The following is a 15580-nucleotide window of genomic DNA, read 5'->3' on the forward strand; positions in this document are numbered from 1 at the left end:
AATAGACACGGTTCGGGGCAGACAGTCTGTCTGAGTTGCTACAGTCTTCTCGAGACAAGCTCTCGTTCTGGTCAAGACCACGGTTGGCAACAGTACGAGACAGCGGCAACAGGTGAGAGTCTAACTAGCAAAAGGTGACAAGCTCTACACCCCGGTGGGCGAGTTACGGCCCCGCTGCTGCAGCGCAGCGTGGGTGCCGCCCACCCGCGGCACAAGCCGATCGCTCCTTCCCGCGCCTGGTGGGCAGCGATGGGCTGCTGCCCCCCGGAGGCTTTTTCGAGACGAGGGGCGGGGGGTGATCGGTAACGCCCACTCATATCAGCTGCTCTCGCAAGGGCTGCCGCGAGCTGCCGGGTCTCTGGAGAGCGAAAGTGCCCGACTGAGAGAGAAAAACCCAAAAAAAGGCTTCTCTGTGCCTCGAAGATTTCGCTGGATCGGGACCCGCCGAGCTGCCCCGATCAGCTGATCTCAGGAGCTGAGACTCCTGGTCCCACTTTGAAAATCTAACCTTTATCTCTTTGGTAAAGCTAAGGGGAAAATGTCAATAACAAAAATGTTAATTGACAGCTTTTTTGAAGATAGAAGAAAAAACCCACTACACAATTTAGAGGATACTCACATTATTAAGAAATAGCTTAAGTTTCCTATGTTTAAAGAAGTTAAATGATTTTAATCTGTGATTTACTTAATGATTGCAGACAAGAAACTCATCACCCCCAAGCAAAATACTAATACGACTGAGGAAACAGGCTCAATTTGAAAACAATTAGATAATTTGATTGCAATTGTTACGTAACTCCGCAGCTACGAGGTGAGATAATTATGCACGTCAGGAAGCACAATTCCAGTTCAGTGGCATGAATCCTGAAATGTGTCACAGGTGCAACATTTTCCAAGGCTCCAAATTCCTGCTGTCAGCTGAAGGAGCCTGATAGTCTCTCAGAGAATTAAGACAGAGAATTGTCACCTCATAGCTGGCTTCATGGCAATGTGTTTCATAATCAAAGTGGCTTGTAAGTGAAAAGATGATAAGGAAAACATTAAGCAAATATCCTGATGCAGCATAGCTTTAATGATAGGGAAGCACGGGATACATTTGGTGAAAACAGTCACACAAGGCACAAAGGACATTTCCCAGGGCTTTGGGAAGCGATGGATCTCCATGGGTGCCAACAAAGTTGATCACTTGGACATCACCGGCTTGCGGCTTCCCCTGTGAGGTCAGCACAGCCCAGGGCTGCCGAAGCACAAGATACGGCCCTTCAGAAAAAGCCAGAGCCACAGCTTCCTCCACCAAACCTCCGGGAACTAGAGTAGCCCCCACCACTCTGAGAGCTGCCCCCTCCAAAGGACCGGCCCCCTCCAAAGGAGCCCCCACCGTAGGAGCTGCCTCCTCCAAAGGAGCCCCCGAAGCCCCCGCTGTGGGAGCTGGAGCCAAAACGGAAGGATCTGCTTCTGTGTGAGCCCCCAAATGAACTGCCTCCTCCATAGGAACCCCCAGAGCCCAAGGAACCACTCCCTCCATATGAGCCCCCCATCCCAAATGAACTTCCTCCTCCATAGGAGCCCCCAGAGCCAAATGAGCCCCCTGATTCAGCAGAGCCTAGTGCCCCTGAAAACCCTCCCCCAATGGGTGTTGGTAGCGAGGTGCCCACAAAGCTCTCCTGAGGACAAGAGGCGAGGATGGGGCCTGGGAAGGTGATGATCACTGGTGGTGGGTAGACCACGGCACGGGAATCCCCACAGGAGGTGACACAGGGCTGGTTCCAGGCCTGGGCACAGGGCTCTGGGCAGGTGACCTCGCAGGGTCCAGCGCATCTGCTGCTCAAGAGCTGTCCTCCTGAAGACATCTTTTGTGATGTAGGTAAACCTACAGCAGGAGATAAAGTATAAATGCAATGCCCAAATGTGAGAGGGAATAAAGCTTGCTTTAATGTCTTTCACATGCATGAAAAAGACATAGAAGAGTGTTTAGACAAATTCAGGTTTATCTCTCTCGTGCCTTTTTCTGAACATGCATGCACTAACAGCTGGCAATTCCCAAGGCATTTTCTGCTGCTCTAGAAATGCTGGTAATCATGGAGAGCAAAGCGAAACTCCATGTGCCTTTGGAGGTAGCTCACCTTCTAGTTTTTGTTCGATTATGATAGTCAGATCTGGATCTAGTTGACAATACAGAATTGATCCTTGTGCCTGTGAAAATCCAGTCTTTAAATTCATCAACTGTCTACAAAGGCATACATTTAAATTACTCTAAAATCAGTGGGACCAAAGGCAAATGGCATTGCTTAGCATTACACTTTCTGCAAAGACTAAGTTCTCAGTCAGATGCTGAAAATATTTTCCTAATGTTCCATACAGAGAATGAAGGAGATCCAACTTACCAGGTCTGAAGAAGTGCAGATGAAGAGCTGTCGTTGATGGAACTGAAGTGTTCAGGGCGCTCTTATATACCTCTTCAGACCACCAGTGGGATGTGAGCCATGCTTTGTGCAAGAGCTTCCTATGCATTGCCAAACTGTGTTTTGCTGCATGGATTATTTCTTTAATTGTTCTAATTGTTCTCTTCGGTGATGTGATCACGACTTAATTCTTAATTGAAAGTCACGTTACAAGCATTACACACCTAATGTTTTGTTTTATTTGATACTCCGACTCTGACAAAGTTATCTAGCAACTGATACTGCCCCTGGCCCTCACTGGACTTGAAACCAGAGTGAGTTTAGATGCATGCAAGGATTGATTATATTAAGCTGATAAACAGGTTTTATACACTATATTCCATTTTTCTTCTTCAAAATCTGGATTGGAAATAGTTTGGTGGTTTACAGAAGTGCTATCGCTTGCCAGTGATGCTGAAATATGAGAAACAACAGCAATGCCCAGGGTTTGTCATGCATAATAAATTGACATTTCTCAATCCAACTGTAGGAAACCAGGAAGATTCACATTAATGAAGGAGTTAACAAAGAAGTGCTGACTAGCAAAACTGTCAAATCAAGGGCTGCCCACTGATGCCTGACAGGACGCGTTCGCATTCTGGTGCAAGAACTTAACCATATAAGCTCCCTGTGTCTATTTGCTAATCAAGTTTGAAACCACGAGAAATCTGTGATATGAACATTAAACATAGAATGATAAGTGGAAAGGGCTGAAAACCCAACCATTTAGATTCAGATAGACTGCAGTTGCTTTTCTCTCACAGCTGTGACCCAGTCAAAACCTAGAATTACTTCAGGTTACTTTGATTTAGAAACATCTAATGTTCTCACTATGTTTCTGGTTCTTGATAAAGGAAATCTTGCTTAGAGAGATCTCTTCCTATTTATACACTTTTAAGTACCAGTCCAGGAATACCACTGTGGCTTTCTTGAAAAAGAAATAGTCCATGCTGTTCTTAAGATAGTGTTATTTTCTTTTAGATTAAATCATCTTTATCCACTCTACATGTGTCCACTCTGTACCCAGAAAGACTTTGTTTTTTTCTCAAATGATGCTTCCTGGGCAACAGCAGTGCATCCTGCTAGCGTACCACAGATCTCCTGAAGGGTAATAAAAGGAGAACGATGACAATAAAATTACTTAATGTTCTCACATGGTGCTTCCTTGTGCTCGCTTGGATGACAGTGACCATTTGATTAAGCACGTCTGTAAGCAGTTACTTGGGTGGAAGTGAAACAGTCAGAAAAAATGACCCCTCCCTTCTGAGGAGCTGTAATGATTAAATTTGCAGTTTTCCCAACTCTTCATAATTCTAAATTTAAATGGATTTCTCTGCAGAACAGAAAATCTTCCTCCTGACAAAGCCAAACTGATGTCCTTGGGAAGGTACTTCAGGGAAAGGTTGAGCCTTTACCTCGTTAAGCAAATGGAGCTCAATTTACTACCATTGCAATTCAACTGAGGTCAGGAGATGGCACTAGTCATAAAATTAATATAAAAGCTATTTAAGTATTATGGTAAAACAAAGGGTGTGTTGCACATATGGAGCTGATTTACTAATCGTTATCATTAACAAAACAATTATTACGATTAGAAGTAGCTTATACAGCAAAATGTTTTGCTGGCTAACTATTATGCCCCATGTAGGAAAGTGTGTTGCATGTCCTGGTAGCAGTCTGAAGGGGGTATATAAAACCACTGTGTTTCCTCCACGTTCACCAGCAACTTCTCTTCAGTCTGGTTTTCTCTGTGAGCCTGGTAAGTACTCTTTATGTTCCTTTATGTTAGCTGGGATGTTGCTATCAGTGTTTAACTTGGGAATGAACTCTATGTCAGCACTCTGCAATGAACAGCAATATCAGTTTCCTTTTATTTCTTTAGCAGGTAAGACTTTTGTAGCCATGTGGCAGTAACCATTGGTAAATGAAGGTCTTAAAATGTGAGACTGCATTCTTCCAAACCACAAAAAGAGGGTGTCAATTAAATCCTCTTAATTTGATAAGAAGGTTACAACTTAACAATTTATTGCTTGGCATTTATGAAAATACTTGTGTATAAACACACACAAGGCAAGAACCACTGTTGATTTCTGTTTATAAGCATGGTGTTTGTCGAACCTTTTTTCCAAAAGAACTCAATAGCTGAAATGAAAAAATTAGTTTTTTGTCTCTAACAGAAGTAGAGGCTAGTGGTGGAAGACAATAAGATACACTGTGAAAATGAAGATAGGCTAAAGATGCTTTATTAAGGTGCATTCCTTACTGACAGCTACACTGAACTGCCAGAGAAGTTGTGTTTGTGTCTGTATTATTTAGCTTTAAGCATGCTGAAGAACAATATTTCAGATTGCAGTAAACTTAGGTATCTCCATACAAGTAGTTCTCATATTTATAATAAAATAATTCCTTCTATCAGGAAATGCACAGCTTTTGTCACCACAGTTGTTGCATAAAGGTGCAGAGACTGCATATACATTTTTCTTTTACTTCTTAAACTGTGCTGTAGGTTTACCTACATCACAAAAGATGTCTTCAGGAGGACAGCTCTTGAGCAGCAGATGCGCTGGACCCTGCGAGGTCACCTGCCCAGAGCCCTGTGCCCAGGCCTGGAACCAGCCCTGTGTCACCTCCTGTGGGGATTCCCGTGCCGTGGTCTACCCACCACCAGTGATCATCACCTTCCCAGGCCCCATCCTCGCCTCTTGTCCTCAGGAGAGCTTTGTGGGCACCTCGCTACCAACACCCATTGGGGGAGGGTTTTCAGGGGCACTAGGCTCTGCTGAATCAGGAGGCTCATTTGGCTCTGGGGGCTCCTATGGAGGAGGAAGTTCATTTGGGATGGGGGGCTCATATGGAGGGAGTGGTTCCTTGGGCTCTGGGGGTTCCTATGGAGGAGGCAGTTCATTTGGGGGCTCACACAGAAGCAGATCCTTCCGTTTTGGCTCCAACTCCCACGGCGGGGGCTTCGGGGGCTCCTTTGGAGGAGGCAGCTCCTACGGTGGGGGCTCCTTTGGAGGGGGCCGGTCCTTTGGAGGGGGCAGCTCTCAGAGTGGTGGGGGCTACTCTAGTTCCCGGAGGTTTGGTGGAGGAAGCTGTGGCTCTGGCTTTTTCTGAAGGGCCGTATCTTGTGCTTCGGCAGCCCTGGGCTGTGCTGACCTCACAGGGGAAGCTGCAAGCCGGTGATGTCCAAGTGATCAACTTTGTTGGCACCCATGGAGATCCATCGCTTCCCAAAGCCCTGGGAAATGTCCTTTGTGCCTTGTGTGACTGTCTTCACCAAATGTATCCTGTACTGCTTCCCTGTAATTAAAGCTATGTTGCATTCAGACTGAACCCTTGATTGATCTATTAATTTTTCTTTATTTTTATCTTGTAACTCATGTTTTCAGGTAATCTTATGGGTAACATAAGGCATAGGGCAACAAAGATGATCAAGGGAGTGAAGCATCTCCCTTATGAGGAAAGGCTGAGGGAGCTGGGACTCTTTAGCTTGGAGAAGAGGAAACTGAGGGGTGACCTCAATGTTTACAGATATATCAAGGCTGAGTGTCAGGAGGATGGAGCCAGGCTCTTCTCGGTGACAGCCACCAGTAGGACAAGGGGTAATGGGTTCAAACTGGAACACAAGAGGTTCCACTGGAAGTGTCTGGTAGACAGCCAAATACAGGACAAAAGCTACAGGAGGATGCTACCAATACAAGCTGTTAGCAAGAGTGAAGGAGGAGTCATGGCAATTGCCTGCAGAGCTGGCTCTGCTGAAAGTAGCTGGAGATTAATGCCAGTGACTCCACACTTTATTGAAGCTACCAGACGTTGATGTGTTGGGTCGCGCCTATAAGAAGAGCACCTGACAGATGCTATTCAAATCCTCTCTCAACAGCATGTCTCATCTCCCCTGCATAGATCCAGAACAGTGGGTAAAAATCAGGTGTGTAGCTCCAGCTGAATAGCAGTTCTGATTGTCACCATGACCTTGGGACTTGTCAGCCCAAAGTATTCATGCACACATTGAACAGTTTTTGGGTTCCCTTCAGAAGGGATAGGCAAGGAAGGCGAGGTGTTGGGGTATCCCTGTGTATTAGGGAGTGGTTTGATTGTCTAGAGTTTAATGATGGTGATAAGGTTGAGTGTTTATGCGTAAGAATCAGGGGGAAGGCCAACAAGTCAGATATCCTGGTGGGAGTCTGTTATAGACCACCAGATGGGATCTACCTAGGAGTTCTGAGGGAGCTGGCAGAGGTGCTCACCAAGCCACTTCAACCATTTATCAGCAGTCCTGGCTAACTGGTGAGGTTCCAGTTGACTGAAAGTTATCAAATGGGACACCCATCTACAAGAAGGGCCACAAGGAGGATCTGGTGAATTACAGGTCTGTCAGTCTGATCTTAGTCCCAGGGAATATTATGGAGCAGATCATGCCGAGAGCCATCACGTGGCACACACAGGACAACCAAGTAATCAGGCCTAGTCAGCATGAGTTTACAAAAGGCAGGTTCTGCCTAATCTGATCTCCTTTTATGACAAGGTAACCCACTTATTGGACGAGGGAAAAGCTATGGATGTTGTTTGCCTAGACTTTACTAAAGTCTTTGACACCATTTCCCACAGCATTCTCTTGGTGAAACTGGCTGCTCATGGCCTGGACAGGTGTAGTCTTTGCTGTATAAAAAACTGTCTGGATGGCCAGGCCCAAAGGGTTGTGGTGAATCGAGTCAAATCCAGTTGGTGGTTGGTCACGAGTCCTGTTCCCCAGGGCTTAGCTCTAGGGACAGTTTTGTTTAATATCTTTATCAATGATCTGGAAAAGGGGATCGAGTGCACCCTCAGTAAGTTTTCAGATGACACCAAGTTGGGTGGGAGTGTTGATCTGCGTGAGGGCAGGGAGGCTCTACAGAGAGATCTGGACCAGCTGGATTGATGGGCCGAGGCCAGTTGTCTGAGGTTCAACAAGGCTAAGCGCTGGGTCCCGCACTTGGGTTACAACAACCCCACACAGTGCTACAGGTTCAGGGAAGGGCGGCTGGAGAACTGCCTGGTGGAAAAGGGCTTGAGGGTGTTGATTGACAGCAGGCTGAATATGAGCCAGCATGTAGCCGGATGACCACCAACATCCTGGCTTGTATCAGCACCACAGTGGTCAGCAAGACTAGGGCAGTGGCCAACCCCCTGTCCATTGAGTTGCTGGAGAGAATTCAGAGAAGTACAATGAAGCTGGTGAAGGGGCTGGAGCACAAGTGTGATGGGAAGCAGCTGAGGGACCTGAGGGGTTAGCCTGGAGAAAAGGAGGCTGAGGGGATATCTCGTTCTCCAAACCTACCTGGAAAGAGGTGGTAGCATGAAGAGTATTGGTCTCTTCTCACAGGTAACAAGCAATAGGATGTGAGGAAGTGGCCTCCAGCTGTGCCAGGGGAAGCTTAGATGGGATATTCGGAAAAACTTCTTCCTGGAAAGGGTTGTCAAACATTGGAACAGGTTGCCCAGATAAGTGGTTGAGTCACCATCCCTGGAGGAATTTAAGAGACTTGGAGATGAGTAGGGACATGGTTGAGAGGTGGACTGAACCATGCTAGGTTAACGGTTGGACTCAATGATCTTAAAGATCTTTTCCAACCAAAATGGTTCTATGATTCTATGACTCATTTCCCCTTCCTAATTTCCATACATATTCAACGTTTTTCCTTATTATTTTGCAGCTTCTATGGTATCAATTATCTCTTGTAAGCAGAGTCACTTTGGAGGATCCCCACGGGCAAGAACACATTGGAAATATTCTGAGGAAATGCTTTCAGATAGTTTTGCAAACACCCACTAATGTTTTATACATGCAAAGTGTTGTGGTGTTATGATGTTAATAACAGGCTTCCAGTATTAAACTCCACAGTATTGAATCATAGCGTCTCTTTAAAATATATGTAAGGGCTAGCCATGTCATTTTCTGAATCAGGCAATGATAAACACCTTGGGAATTCAGTGGGGGTTTTTTGTTGCTGTTGTTTTTTGGTTTGGTTTTTGTTTGGTTGTTTCTTGGGTTTATTTTTCCCTATGAAAATCCAGCTCTGCATTTGTTATCCTAATCATATTATTTAAAACAAGTTGGCCAAATATTCACCTTTCCAAATCAGGGCATATTTGTGATTTAAATAATATTACATCATCTGAGGGGGTTGGGTCTGTGCTTCAAATTTGGCAAGAAATGCTGCTTCATCACAGCGGGTCAAGTTGGGCACAAATCAGTCCTGTAACTCTTAGTCCTCTGCATCACCAAAGTTCTCCTGAGTAATCTTAAATTGTTTGCTCCTCTCTTCCTTGGCTCACTTGCACGTTAAATGCGGAATGATCAGTTCTGGTTCTTTTGCCAGAGCATTGCTCACTTACCCTGAGTTTCCCACAGCACTGTGCTCTACACTCATATGTATTTTCCTGGTGTAGCTGTGACCATAATCACTTGTGAAAGGGACTTGGGGTAGAGTGATTTGTTCCTGACCAGAACGAGCAATTCCTAGATGCCTCGCATCATCTCACTTTAACCAAAATGAGCTTTCTACCCTCATGTTTCTCCCTGGATTTGGCCAGGAATTGTATTGCAGAGAAGGAGACCTCTTGTGCTAAACTGAGGCCACAGATGCCACATCGGGCCCTTGCACAGTGTTATATTCTTGCCTTGGAAAAGAACTGAACACCAAAGGAGGAGCCAGGCCACCACAGGCAATGCCATACTGTGCTAGGAGTGTCTCTCCAAGGCAAGCCTGACACTACAGTCATGCAGTGACTACAGTGTCTGTGAACACGTCCCAACAAGCTTTAAACTGGCAAGCACACTTCCTACTAATACTAGGTTAGGCTTTTATGCGTTCTTGGAGGTCATGATGTTAAGCAAGGAAAACAAACTCCTGTTTTCTAATGAACTGCAAGGATGAGTTCTGCAGAGCCTTCTCACAGCTGCTGCACTGCCAGGGCTCCTGTGCCAGCCCGACTTCAGTCCTGCGCGCTGCCTTTGCGCTGTCCAGGCTGCAAGAATGGATTTGATGCTTAAAACAATGAAATGAAAGGAATCCGAGGATGGGACTGTGGAAGTCACGTGCTGGTGAGAATAGGGTAATCAACACAAACATCAAGCAAAACAATTACTGTAATTATGTCAAATTTTGTTTGGGGAGTAATGGAGCCTAATGCACAAATATGACGTTATTTTCTTGCATCAGCCTGGTGGTCCAGGCAGGTATATAAAACCATTCATGATTCAGAAACCTTTCAGCAGGTTCTCTTGACTTCTCCTCGGTGAACTGAGTAAGTTGGATTCTGATATAACTTCTTCCTAAAAAAAAAAAAAAGTATAATTTTGAAATATTTATGTTTACTTCAGGGATAAATTTTGGATTAATATTCTGCTGTTCTGTACAATATTCAGGAGTTAATTTTAATGAAAGTGTAATTTTCCAATTATGCAGTTGGAGGTTCTGATGGACTGAGCTTAACAATACATATCAAATCTAGATAATGTTAAAGACACCTACTTCCATTACTTTATAGAAACTTAATGCATATGGCATTTAGGTAACCTTAAAATATCTTAGCCATCTGGCAGTGTTGCTCTGACTTTGTGGCTTCCAATTTTTATCTAATTTTTGACAGAGGTATCATGCTTAAGTATTGAGATAGGCTATAAAAATACTTGAGATTCCAAGACAGCTGCAGTCACCTTTCAGACTGGAGCCAGTTATTGGGACACAGCATCTCTGTGGATGTGGCTTTACAGGGTTCCTGGTCTGACTTTGGGAGTGCCCCATTTGGGACCCTCTTGGGCACTTGCTGTCAGTCGGAATGGCCAGGGCTTTGCTAAATCGCCTGTCAGTACAGCTATGCAGAAGAAATGGGAACCCAAAAAGTGTCTTTTCAAGGTGTATATCCCTTGGGAGGTTGTTTTGGGTGGTTTTGTTCTGCTTATGCAAGGCAGTGGTCTTATGCAAAAGATTCAACAGGCTGCATAAGAATGTAGTACCTACTATAAATGTTTTGTGCTGTATGTTGTGTCTGGTCTGGTTTTCAGCTATCCATTTTCTCTGGCTTTTTTTCTGCTGAGGGATTTGCAGGTCAACTGCAGAACATAGAATTAATAGATGTAGTAGAATGAAAGGGTGGGAGCCTGAAGATAATGTCTGGATTAGTGTTTAAGGTCAGGAGAAGTTTAGGTGAATAATGGGTATTTTGGCATTGTGCCTATAAAAACAAAAGAAAAAAAAAAACAACAAGAATAATAGTTTGAATCAAACAGGGCCTCACCCAGGCCCTCTTAATATGCAGCTCAGTTGGACAAAAAATAAGTAACCCCCTTGGCTGAAACCAAAATACATCATTTAGTCTGAAACAAAGGATTAATGATCTCCTTCATTTGGTGCTTTGATTTGGAGTCCGGATAAGTTTGAAATGACATCCTGAAATGTAGTTTTATGACATTTTACAAATTACCTCCCCACCCTTCCGTTTATTTCAAAAGAAACAAAGAAGGTGTAGGATTCAGTCCAGGTTTGTGAATAGTTTTACTCCCTCCGAAATGTAAATGCAGGTGACCTGCTTTCAGGTTTTTGCTGTGCTTCAGCTCTTCCCTCATGACCTTACAAAAGACTCTTGGTTGTTTAACTTTCTCATTGACATTGGTACTAAATTTGCTGTATTAAAGTCACCTGTTACGGACTAACTACACTAAAACCATATTACTTGGTATCCTTATGGGATTGGCTGCCTCATGTACAACATAGGGATTATGTATCTTTCTCTGCCTTTTGTTTGCTTAGCCTAGAGAGTATGTAAACTTGGTACAATAAAACCTCTCATGTGTTTTCCATTTCTGCAATGCTTGGTGCTGTGTTACCCTAATTTAACTGCACTCCACCTCTGGAGTCCAAATTACTGGAAAAAAACAGATGTTATTTAAGCAGCAGCCCCAAAGTGGTTGTTTGGTGTCTGCAGGAAACAATCAGGTTCTGAAAGGTCACAGAGCAGTGCAAAGAAAAGCAGAACAGCATGGGTATCAACCAACTTGTGTTTCTTCAGGGCTCAAATGTTGAGTTTTATATTTGCTCCTTCCCTTACCTTGCAGGTCTACATCACAGCTAAAAGATGTCTTGTGATAAAACTGTCTGCGCTGAGCCGTGTTCTGCCCCATGTGATGCGAAATGCCCCGAGCCCCGTGCCGCTGCCTGCAATGAGCCCTGCACCATCACCTGCCCAGACTCCCGCGTGATTATATTCCCACCTCCAGTGGTCGTGACCTTCCCAGGACCCATCCTCACTACCTACCCACAAGAAACCGTCGTGGGCTCCACAGAGTCAGCTGAGCTGGCTGGTGCATTAGAGTCGGGTGTGGCAATAGGGTCAGCACAGAAAGGGACTGAGTGCTTGGAGCCCTGCATCGATCGGAGTGTCCCACAGATTGTGGCAAAGTGCGAGCCCCAGTGCGTCCCACAGTGTGCTCCCCAGTGCGTCCCACAATGCGCTCCCCAGTGCACTCCCCAGTGCGTCCCACAGTGCGCTCCCCAGTGTGCTCCCCAGTGCACTCCCCAGTGCGTGCCGGAGTGTTCCTACACCTATTCCACCCGCTGGGTGCATCCTTGTCAGAGGCCCTTCTGTTAGAAGATGTAATCATCTTAGAACAGAGAATAATCACGGGAAAAGAACAAGCAAAGAAGTGAAAGAATATGGCATGTGATTTACAGGCATGGTTACTGGAGAGGGAAGCAACCCCCAAACCAGGGCCCTACATTTTATTCCTGTAGAATGCTTTAGCTTAGATTAATGCTTGCTTTATTCTTGTGGCTTTGCATCTTCTGCCTGTGCTTTTGACTTTCTCTACCCAGTTTGACATTGACCATGGCTTTAAAACAAAGCACACATAGGGATTTGAATGTCAGACTCAGCAAGAATGAGGAAAGTGAACATCTTGATGAAATGTGTCACACTGGAATGGGTAATTAGTTTTAGTTTTTCTTGTCTCTAGAAATATGCTCTTCCTAGTCTGCATTATTCTTTCTGCAAATGTTTAGTCCACTTTGCATTTACATTAAAATGCTACTGCATCAAACCATTTGCCTTCTGAATCTCCTTTTTCCTCTGCTACTTATGTGCCATGTTCTCTTGGTGACACTCACCCTTGTATAGAGGAACAGAATATAGCCTTGAGACTCCTAGACCACCCAAAACTTGATGCCCAGGTAAAATTAAGGATTTGGTTTTGCTCTGCAGGCACTTGTGCAAAAATGGGATGTCAGCTGCATAATTCAGGTTGCAGTCTGGAAAACAGTGAGCAGAAGTCTGTTTCATAGAGAAACGTGGGTCTGTATTTTGTAAGTATACAACTCTAGATTATAGCAAAACGCATATTTTTAAAAAAGCATCCTCTTCCAACTCATAACCAGTCCTATTTGGAGGAAATCTTTCCCATAAACAAACTGAACTGAGCCAGATTCAAGATATTGTTCATATTTCTGCAACCAAACTTTTCTGGCCTGCTTTTGCAAGGAACTCTATTTCACACGTGAGTGTTAACAGTCACTTTGTGGACCTGGAGGACCTCGATGTCTTGGTTAAAGACCCAAATATCTACATCTGCCCAGCTGGTGCCACCGGTGTGTCTCTCTAGGCAGATGCCATTTAGGACAGGTGTGTCCTGCTCATACCAAGCAATTTCAGATGCTGTTTTAATACTAAATATTATGTTAATTTCATTCTTCCGTAATGGCTACGTACATGTGTTTACTTATTTAAGTCATGGTCTTTTGGTGCCTAGGAAATACTATGTTATTCTTGCAATTATAGCTATCTAGAAATATTCCAAGACTTCCACAGAACAAAGGGAGTCTGAGTGCTTGACAAACATGCACTGATGTATTACACATGTAAAGTGGTATGTTAATAGAATGTTAATAGTATATTATTTGGGTTACATTCCCAAAGACTCTGTAATAACTGATTTGGAAAAAAGGTCATGATTTTACATGTTTATCTCCATATCTTCTCAGGATTTTTTTTTTTTTTTATCTAGTAAACTGATGATTTTATTATAAAACTGCTTTTATTTTGTTCTGTGACAATAGCTTTCATGTCAACGATCAAGACATAGGGCTGTTTCCATAGGGCTCGTTAAATACATTTGGATCCCTCAGCCCAGCAGTTCCAGAAGTGCAAAAGCTGGGATTTTTAATATGTAAAAAAATCCAAAACAATTTTTAAAAGACACTTGGCAACAGCCAGGAACCCATTTTCCTGTGGCTGGGAAGGTCTGATGGAGCAATTAGCAAATGTCTCCATCAGAGGATTTGGAAGTTCCTCTTTCTTTCCAGCTCCCTTCCCAGCCTGAGGGGGAGCTGCTCTGGAGAAGCCTGGTTTCTCCTGCAAGGGCAGGAAAAGGTTGGCGGGGCTGCCGGACCCAGCTGGGATGCAGTTCTGGTCACCCAGTTCCATGTTGGGACTGCTGCCCTCCTGTGGAATGAGCTCGGGCTGACTCGGACACTGGTGAGAAGGTAGCTTAGCAGGGACTGCAAAACCTACCTGCAAGTCTAGATGTGTGCTAAAGGCAAGTCCAGGTACATGCTCCTGACCAGGGTCGTCATGAACCAGCCACGAATGTGGACTGGATTAGCATCCCGAGCCTTTGCTGCCGATTGCATGCCCAGGAGAGCTGCTGGTACACCATGGCTTCTACAAAGTCTTCATCAATGCCTGTTCACAAAGATCAGCCCGGTGATAAGCCTGTGCCAGTCCCTTAATCTCCTTTTCTGTTTACACTGTGAGACAACTCTAAGTTTGCTGCTTACCCAGCTCTTCTGCTGTTCATCATTTTTTGCCATCACCAGTATTTTATGGAAAGTAGGTAGTTATTGTGTCACTTTTTACAGAAAAGATAATTGCTGCCCTGAGTCTAAATGACTTGCTTCCATGCAACGACTTGGATTAGACTCAGCTGTTGCTATATTTTGAAAGGTCTGATGTAATTATAGCATTTCCTGAACACCACAGTTAAGTTTTAATGTTTGATTGCCCTGACATAAGTGAAATAACAGACAGTTTTGGTCTGTCAGCAAGAAAAATCTAGACAAGGAAAGAAAAAACATGGTTGGGAGGAGAATTGGTTCATATTTCCCATTGATGTTGGGGTACTCAGTAAGTTGCAAACTTTCAAACTAGCTTATTAAATATGAAATCTTTGGAAAATCTGGGCCCTGTGGATCTGTGGGGGGCGCCGCAAAAGCCCCGTGGGGTGAGAGAAGCAGCTTTCACTTTCCTGTCACTCCTCTTCAGGGTTACTTGGCTCTGAGCAATGCACTCGATTGCCTGTGCCTATGGTTATTCTTCAGAACAGCTACAATAAAATGCAATACAAATGCCAATACTGTGAATGTATTAAAAAGATTGACAAGTATCAACAATTATTCCATTCCGAGCAAGCAACAATTTCAAAACAGTTGTGTTTCACCACACATTTGGGCAGGAACAGTGCTCACAATGCCCTATGTCTCATCAAGATTTAATCTTTGCACATCAATCAGCCCTGCAAATCTTCAAAGCAATACTCTTTAGTTTCCAAAACTTGAGTCAGTAAGACATGCTAATGAACCAAAAGATATAATTTTGCAATGGTAATACATAGGAGGTAGATCCTCCCATGATGCAAGTTACTATTCCCTCCCTGTAATACTTCTATGCCAAGCCACAAATGTCAGTTACCAGGCCCTCAAGTGGTATAAGCAATAGATGTATGACAAATAAGAAAGCTAGAGAGACCTAACTTGAAAATATTCTTTAGAACATGCACATCTGGAGCTGAGCACCCTTCAAAATCACATCCAGCCACAACACATCATGTTTATGTAGACCCAAACCTCTTTATGGATAAAAAAAAAAGGCATAGTGTAGTTAATGTGGAAAAGCCAGGATGGTGACAAAGTTCGTGGTGATGGTGGTACACTTCATTGAAAAAGGTCAGGCTGGAGGTCTCTGCCCTGGCATTACTCATCACTGCTCACCATAAAGAATATGTTTCTGCACTGCTCCTGTTTTTCTTTCTGTTAACTAGTTTACTTTCAGTGCATCAAAACGATCTCTACATTATGGTGAGTCACTATGGAGATCCCTGAAGAAACATC

At 44.2% G+C, this 15580-nt stretch overlaps 1 protein-coding gene and 2 long non-coding RNA genes across 5 annotated transcripts; 2 read left to right on the forward strand and 1 right to left on the reverse strand.

The window, feature by feature from the left end:
• Window positions 1-1051: 1051 nt before the first annotated feature.
• LOC110356241 (loricrin) lies at window positions 1052-2537 on the reverse strand. The gene is made up of 2 exons (XM_021282838.2): window positions 2385-2537; window positions 1052-1870 (listed from the first exon to the last, which is right to left on the reverse strand). Exons 1-2 carry the CDS (start codon window positions 2509-2511, stop codon window positions 1263-1265), a joined length of 735 nt encoding a protein of 244 aa, XP_021138513.1. The 5' UTR covers window positions 2512-2537; the 3' UTR covers window positions 1052-1262.
• Window positions 2538-3658: 1121 nt separating this feature from the next.
• Window positions 3659-5774, forward strand: LOC110356240 (uncharacterized). The gene is made up of 2 exons (XR_002409341.2): window positions 3659-4200; window positions 4948-5774. It is a non-coding gene; the product is annotated as an uncharacterized LOC110356240 (long non-coding RNA).
• A 3037-nt stretch (window positions 5775-8811) lies between these two features.
• LOC135576528 (uncharacterized) lies at window positions 8812-12519 on the forward strand. 3 transcript variants are annotated; one of them, XR_010468334.1, is made up of 3 exons: window positions 9507-9525; window positions 9644-9728; window positions 11539-12519. It is a non-coding gene; the product is annotated as an uncharacterized LOC135576528 (long non-coding RNA). The 3 variants fall into 3 exon arrangements; XR_010468333.1 differs by having other exon boundaries at window positions 9518-9536; XR_010468332.1 differs by having other exon boundaries at window positions 8812-9728.
• Window positions 12520-15580: the final 3061 nt, after the last annotated feature.

Source organism: Columba livia, chromosome 28 (assembly GCF_036013475.1).
Source record: "Columba livia isolate bColLiv1 breed racing homer chromosome 28, bColLiv1.pat.W.v2, whole genome shotgun sequence".
Lineage (NCBI taxonomy): Eukaryota > Metazoa > Chordata > Aves > Columbiformes > Columbidae > Columba > Columba livia.

Excerpts from the sequence above, each read along its gene's own strand:
- LOC110356241 (XM_021282838.2), bottom strand. The coding sequence starts at position 2,511 with ATGCATAGGAAGCTCTTGCACAAAGCATGGCTCACATCCCACTGGTGG. Across the intron at positions 1,871-2,384 it reads TCTGCACTTCTTCAGACCTG|GTTTACCTACATCACAAAAG; the intron begins GTAAGTTGGATC and ends CTCCTGCTGTAG.